A 7,554-nucleotide genomic window follows, 5' to 3' on the forward strand; every position below is an offset into this window, starting at 1 on the left:
AAACCAGGGATGTTTGGAGCCCCCATTATTTGCCTTCTACTTGTTTTGAGCCACAAGCTCTGGTGTAACACATTTGAGCTCCCTTCTGACACTACAAAGGCTACAAACCCACTTCTTCCTGTGACCCCTTTGAGGCTGGTGTCCTTCCCCTGTGCGCAAACACCAGACAGGCCCTTGCTAGGCCTGCTCAGCCTTGAGAAGAGACAGCCGAGAGGGCACTCATCAGTGCCTGTCAGTGTCTGCAGGGAGGGTGCCAAGATGACGAGCCAGGCTCTTCTCAGTGGTGCCAAGCAATAGGACAGGTGACAATGGGCACCAAGTGATGCACGGGAGGTTTGACAGGTGACAAGGAGCACCAAGTGATGCACGGGAGGTTTGACAGGTGACAAGGGGCACCAAGTGATGCACAGGAGGTTTGACAGGTGACAAGGGGCACCAAGTGATGCACGGGAGGTTTGACAGGTGACAAGGGGCACCAAGTGATGCACGGGAGGTTTGACAGGTGACAAGGGGCACCAAGTGATGCACGGGAGGTTTGACAGGTGACAAGGGGCACCAAGTGATGCACGGGAGGTTTCACCAGAAAATGAGTTCATACTTTGCTGTGCAGTGACACAGGAACTGATTGTCCCGAGGGGCTGCAGAGCCTCCCTCACTGGAAACATTCCAGGATTTTCCGAACACAGCCCTGCACCACGTGCCCTGGGATCACAGGATCGCAGAATGCTTTTGGCTGGAAGGGCATTTTGAAGATCACCCCAGTTCCAACCCCCTAGACCAGGAGCCCCTTCCAGCCTGACTTTGAACACTTCCAGGGATGGGGCAGCCCCTTTCCCCGGGCAGCCCGTGGCTGTGGCCGCGATTTAGCGGCAGTTTTTGTGTTTGTGTCCCCGTGTCCGGGCCGGGCCCGTCCCCCCCGCTCCTCCGCCAGAGGCCGCCCCGCGCCGCCCGCCGCCGGGGACCTCCGAGCCGCCAGGGGGAGCCGCGCGGCGGAAGCGCGCGGCCGCTTCCGCCGGTCGCGGCTGAGTCACTGCGCCGCGCCGCCCGCCCGCTGCCCGGCGCCTCCCGTCCCGCCGAGCCCCGGCCCCGCGGCCCCCGTCCCGCCGCCGCCATGCCGCTGGAGAACCTGGAGGAGGAGGGGCTGCCCAAGAACCCCGACCTCCGCATCGCCCAGCTCCGCTTCTTGCTCAGCCTGCGGCCCCGCGCGCCCGACCCCGCCGCGCGCGACGAGCTGATGGCGGCGGTGCGGCTGCACAGTGAGTGGGGCCGGGGGAGGCTCTGCGTGTCTCTGGGGGGGTCTGTCCGTCTGCCCGTCTGCCCGCCGGGCCCGGCTCCCACCGCGTGTCTGTGCAGCAGCCGTGTGACCGTCCCTGGTCATCGATCCCCGGGCAGGGGGGGTGTGCGCGGCCCCCGCAGTTCGGCGCCGCTCTGCCCCCGGCTCTGACTCCCCCGGGGCACGGACAGCCCGAGAGCAGCGGGGCAGGCCCAGGGCCCCGTCCCCGACAGCTCCTACATCCTGCTGGGACTGCCCGAGCTGTGGGTTGAGCACCGCGGGCTGCTGTGCTCACAGCGGGATAGAGAATCACAGAGCATCCTGAGCTGGAAGGGACTCGCTGGGATCATCAAAGTCCAGCTCTTGGTCCTGCGCAGGATGCTGCACTGTGCCTGAGAGCGTTGTCCAAGTGCTCCATGAGCTCTGCCCTGGGGAGCCTGTTCAGTGCCCCACCACCCTCTGGGGGAAGAACCTTGTCCTGATAGCTGACTGAAAGCTCCCCTGACACAGCTCCATGCTGTTTACTCAGGTCCTGTCACTGGTTTCCAGAGCAGAGATCAGCGACTGACCCTCCACTTTGTCTCGTTAGGAAGTTTTAGACAGCTTTGAGATCTTCCCTCAGTCTCCTCTAGGCTGAACACAGCAAGTGCCCTCAGCTGCTCCTCATACATCCCCTCCAGACCCTTCATCATCTTCGTGTCCCTCCTTTGGATGCCTTTTAACAGCTTAATGTGCTTCTGGTATTGTGGTGCCCAAAACTGTCCCCAGAACTCAAGATGAGGCCACCCCAGTGCGAGATAGGGTCAGTGAGATCAGTGAAGAAGCAGGGGCTGTGCCGTGTCTGGATTCAGCAGGTACCTGGTCACAGCAGGGACATCTCTGGCATTGACAGTCCTGTTGTCCTTTTAGGAACAAACACGCTCTTGTTGCAGCAGTGAACAGCAGAACCCTTCCTGCTTCTCTTTCAGACATGGCTCCATACTACGAAGCCCTGTGCAAGTCTCTTGAGTGGCAGATGGACACGGATCTGCTGAACAAAATGAAGAAAGCCAACGAGGAGGAGCTGAAACGTCTTGACAACGAGTTAGAAGATGCAGAAAAGATCCTGGGGGAGAGCGAAATCCGGGATGCGATGATGGCCAAGGCTGAGTACCTGTGCAGGATTGGGGACAAGGTTGGTGACAGCAGAGGCTTTATGGACTCAAGAAAAGACTGCATGGGAACCCTGTTAGCTGGGCAGGTGCCAGTGAGCACTGGGGGACTTGCAGAGCATTTTCTCTATGGCACAGCTCACACATGGCTGGCAGATAGGGGAGGCTCTTACTGAAATATAAATTATCTAGAAACAAAACAGTCCTTGTCAGAAATTTTTTTCTTGACAATGAGAAAAGCTTGCAGACACCATTATTTACTTTCCTTACACTGTTAGACTTTTCCAAGCTATTTAGATCGTGCAGCTGAATTTCAGGTTACAGAGCAGATTTTCATAGTCTTTAGCTTTAAAAGATACATGAGGAACAGCTTTTCTAACTTGGATATGTCAAGATTATTCAGAATGCATGATGTCAAAGTCACAACTACCAGTGGGAGACAACACATGTTCTTACAGCAGGTATTTTGTGAATGTTCTGGGTGCTTTTAACATTCTTACAGTAGCAAATTCTGTTTTGCCAGGAGGGAGCTCTGACTGCATTCCGCAAGACTTACGACAAAACTGTGGCCTTGGGACATCGCTTGGATATCGTGTTCTATCTGCTCAGGATTGGCTTGTTTTATATGGACAATGACCTCATCACAAGGAACATTGAGAAGGCAAAAAGGTACTGCTTGGGTTGCCTGAGGGCACTAAAGCATTTTTGAAACAAGCTGTAAAAAAGAAACGGAAGATAAACACTTTTCTGTGCAGAAAGACTGGGACCTGTTGTGAGAGCAAATCAGAGGGATGGGTGGGTGTTGCTTTGTTTTAGAGCACTTCCTGCTCCTGGATTTTTTTATGGGGGCAAGAGAAAGGTTGAGATTTTGTGGTAGCTTTTCTAGCAGCTGGCTCAATTTGTATTTGTAGCCCAGCTCCCACTCCCACTTGGGGTATTGCCTGCTCCCAGTGGCACCCAGCTGGCTTTGTAAAGAGGGAGCTTTTCCTCTCTAAGCAAGAGTGGCATGGTGTGTTTTGGTGCCACTGGTAGCTTCAGTGTCTCTGTGCTCCCAATGTTTTGAACCTCAGCAGTTCCTGTAGAAAGCTGTGGTTCCAGTCTGCTGCTGCCACGAGGCACCAAGGCAGAGGAGGTTGCCACTCCCTTGTTCTTGGGCAGGGATATTTTGTGTTGTCTTCTCAGCAGTTTTGTCTCATCCCTGCCCTTCTTACAGCCACACCAGTTTTGTGCAGAGCCTTAAAAAGTGGCAACCTGAATCTTTTTCTTCTATGCTGCAGCTTTGATTTTAGCAGCAAAGGCAGTGGAAATCTGTGGCCACAGTCCAGACTGACAGTAATATTTACCTACACATCCACAGAGACTGTTGTCACAGCTGAAGAGGCTGTAAACTTTTCCTTTCAGCTGAAACTTGCACTGTGTAAAAGCCTTTGGCCTCTCCTGTCCCAGGAAGCCACTTTCCTAAGCCAACAGGTGTACAAAACCTGGGCTGTTTCAGCAAGCTGGAACATCAACCAAGTTGTTATCTCTCTAATCTCATGGTATCAGTTGATTTGTACTTGTTTCATATAACTTATTACATGACACATGAGTGAATATTCTTTGTTCTATTTTAAGTCTAATAGAAGAAGGAGGAGACTGGGACAGAAGAAACCGTCTCAAGGTGTACCAGGGCCTTTACTGTGTAGCCATTCGGGACTTCAAACAAGCAGCAGAGCTGTTCCTTGATACAGTTTCCACATTTACCTCCTATGAACTGATGGATTACAAAACCTTTGTAACATACACTGTCTATGTCAGCATGATTGCCCTGGACAGGCCTGACCTGAGGGAGAAGGTAAGGAGAGCACCAGAAGCACTGGTGCAAGCTGACACAGCCTCAACTCGTTCATCTTGAGGCTGAAGGGGATGGTGGCTAAAGGTGTGTGTTTGCTTTCAGGTGATTAAAGGAGCAGAGATCCTGGAAGCCTTGCACAGTTTGCCAGCTGTACGGCAGTATCTCTTCTCTCTGTACGAATGTCGTTACGCAGCCTTTTTCCAGTCACTAGGTAAGGCTGGGTTGTGTCCCTCAACACTGTTTCAGATCATACACAACTTTTGTGGAGTAGCTACAGTCTAAAACTAGAGCTATGTGCAGAAAAAAAAAACCTACAGAGATTTTTTCAACAGTGTCCTACAATTTTCTGCTTTGATTTTTCAAACAAAGAAAGACAAATTTCTCATCCAGTGAGCCTTGTGAAAGGTCACATCTGATTAGGTGAAAAAGCACTTTGAAAATGGCTATGAAAAACCACCTTACTTGAAGAGCCAGATCAGGAAAGATTTGAAAGCTTTCTTTGTAAAAGGGTGACACCAAAGAAAAGCTCTTCAGAAAACCCTCATTCTTGCCAGTTCTCAGACTGCTTGCTTTTCTTCTGTGAGAGAATACAAGAAAATGAGATATTTAGGAAAATCAAGGAAGATCCCTTGATTTTGTGGAAGGCTAGGCCTGACCTGATGAGACTGAGTTAAAGGGCAGCGTCTTCCTATTGCTGGCCTCATCCCAAGCTGAGAACTGATGCTGTCAGGGGAAAAAAAATCACTGCCTGGAAATCCTTGTAACTAATTTAAGAGCTAGTAGCAGAAAATTAACGTTATACCCTTTTACAGGTCTGGGTAACAATGTTTCTTCAAGGGGTTACATACCCAGTCTGCTTGTTACCCAGCCCTGCACGCAGCCCGTCCAGCTCTTGCCTTCGGTGAGGCGGTCCCTGTCCCCCTGAAAGAAGAATGCTGTGTGTTTTTACAGGCTCCCATTAGCTCTGCCACAGTATTGTTTGCATGTTCTTACAGTCCTGATTGCAGAACTGATACAGATTACATGAATTTACTTCTCTTAGTGCAGAAACCCTTTCCTATCTCGAGGAGTGCAAGAACACAATGCAGTTACGGTCACACCTATTACTTATTAACTGGTGCCGTGTGCTTTATTTACTGATATATGACATTTCTTAGAAGTTACTGACTTCTTTTATTTATTTTGCTTCTTTCTTTTCCTTTTCAGCTATTGTAGAGCAAGAGATGAAGAAAGACTGGCTGTTTGCCCCTCACTACCGATACTACGTGCGGGAGATGCGGATCCACGCCTACAGCCAGCTGCTCGAGTCCTACCGCTCCCTCACACTAGGGTACATGGCAGAAGCCTTTGGAGTCAGTGTAGAGTTCATAGATCAGTAAGTTCTTTGGCTTTTTCAATTCCTAGACATCTCCCTTTTTACCTTTTAAATATTTATGGTGATCTCATTATGAGTAAAAATCTTTGTTCACTTGTATTCTAAGTATGCCGAGTTATGTGTCTATGAAGAGTGTGAGAAGCTGGTATTTTATTAATTACTTTGGTCTTTATGTTGCTGTATTTGTTGACCTCCATGTGCTATGAAACTAGATTTTAGACAGCTTAGTTCACAGCTATGCAAAAACTGAGCTGTTCCAGCTTTGGGGTTCTGCACATTTTTGTACTCTACCACTCTCCCTCTCAGTTTGCTTGGTTTCTGTTATGTGGAGAGTTTTTCACTTAAATCAAGCATACTCTGCAGTACCAATTTGAAATAATTTTAAAATAAAACCAGCAGATTTAGATCATTATAAGAACTAAGTGGTGAATGAAGTGAGAAACTGACTTTTACTCTGTGTACATGAAGGACATTATTTTCAAATGCCTTCACAAGAGTTATTCTTGTTTCAGAGAGGTTTCAGATTTTCTAACATAGAAAACTTACAGAAATAGGAAAGTGCCTGAAATATTCAGAAATTAGTGTTTCAAGAGAAACCGAATACCATTTAATTAAAAAGTAAATTTTTTAAAGTCATAATAATGCTTATGTTTTCCTGTAATTTATTATGAGTTATAACTTACCTTACTGTTGAGCACAGGAATATTTTCTTCTACCATCACTGCTGTAGACCACCAGTTGATTAAACAAAACAATAATAATAAAATTTTTTAAAGCATTTTAAAAAATTAAATATTATTGAGATACTTTTCTAATTAATTGACTGGCATGAAGATATTTACCTCAGGATAAATTCCAAATTGCCACTCTGCATTACTGCTGCCTTTGGATTTGAAAAGTAGTTGATACAAAGCTCAGTGATAAGTTTCACTAACTCAAGTGCAACACTTTGGCCTGAAGAGAAAGAACTGAGAGGTTTTGTGTTCAGGTCACTAAAAGGATTCTTTTTGGGTGCAATGTGCAAGCCTGAATGAGATGAGGATGCATAAGATACCTGATGAAGATCCATAGGCTGTTGTTCAGAAATACAGCGTGGTGTAACAGCAGTTTCAGTGCTCTTAGGTGTACAAGTCCCTGGTGAAACAGGATTTAACTGACTTTTCTCTTTATTTAGGGAGCTTTCAAGATTTATTGCAGCTGGGCGATTGCACTGCAAAATAGACAAAGTAAACGAGATTGTAGAAACAAACAGGTATGTAACAATTCCTGGAGGTTGTTTTTAACAGACCAGTTGAATTCTATATATTCTGATGACGTTTACTACAGAAATGTTTAATGCTTTGGTATAAATCATATTCTCAGTTCTAACCCCTGTTTTTTCCCCCATGATTCCTAGGCCTGATAGCAAGAATTGGCAGTACCAAGAAACCATCAAGAAAGGAGATTTGCTGCTAAACAGAATTCAGAAACTTTCCCGAGTAATTAATATGTAATTTTTTTAATGCAAGGGAATGCAAAATTTAGATGTTTAAAACATTTTGGAAGTAACCTATAAATATATTGCATAACTTGGTATACTGTAGGGAAAAAAATAACTAGCAAGAAAGGTAGTGTTTTTACTTTCCACTTCATTATGTACACACTGTTCTGTTCTGGTGTATGGAACCCAGTTCATTTATTAAATGTATGATACCGTTGGTGATCTCTTGTAAGAGACTTTGTTCCTTTCCTTGCCTGTATATCCAGTGTTCCATGCTGAACAGCAGAGCAGGCTCACAACCTGTGAGCACAGACAGCTCATGGCCACTTCATGCTTGCTGTTTTAAGACTTTTGTATTGGAATCAGGGGTGAAAACAATCAGTTGCATAATAGCAAAGTGGCCAAAAATTTTAGTGAAGAGTGCACCCTGTCCAGATAGGA

The 7,554-nt window shown here is 47.2% G+C and overlaps 1 protein-coding gene across 1 annotated transcript; it reads left to right on the forward strand.

Annotated features, from left to right (window-relative positions):
- Positions 1-1,012: 1,012 nt before the first annotated feature.
- On the forward strand, positions 1,013-7,345 carry PSMD6 (proteasome 26S subunit, non-ATPase 6). Its single transcript, XM_038149326.1, has 8 exons — positions 1,013-1,256; positions 2,242-2,447; positions 2,948-3,093; positions 4,039-4,258; positions 4,361-4,469; positions 5,465-5,633; positions 6,808-6,885; positions 7,030-7,345. The coding sequence occupies exons 1-8, from the start codon at positions 1,112-1,114 to the stop codon at positions 7,124-7,126; spliced, it is 1,170 nt and encodes a 389-aa protein (XP_038005254.1). The 5' UTR covers positions 1,013-1,111; the 3' UTR covers positions 7,127-7,345.
- Positions 7,346-7,554: the final 209 nt, after the last annotated feature.

Source organism: Motacilla alba, chromosome 12, assembly GCF_015832195.1.
Source record: "Motacilla alba alba isolate MOTALB_02 chromosome 12, Motacilla_alba_V1.0_pri, whole genome shotgun sequence".
Lineage (NCBI taxonomy): Eukaryota > Metazoa > Chordata > Aves > Passeriformes > Motacillidae > Motacilla > Motacilla alba.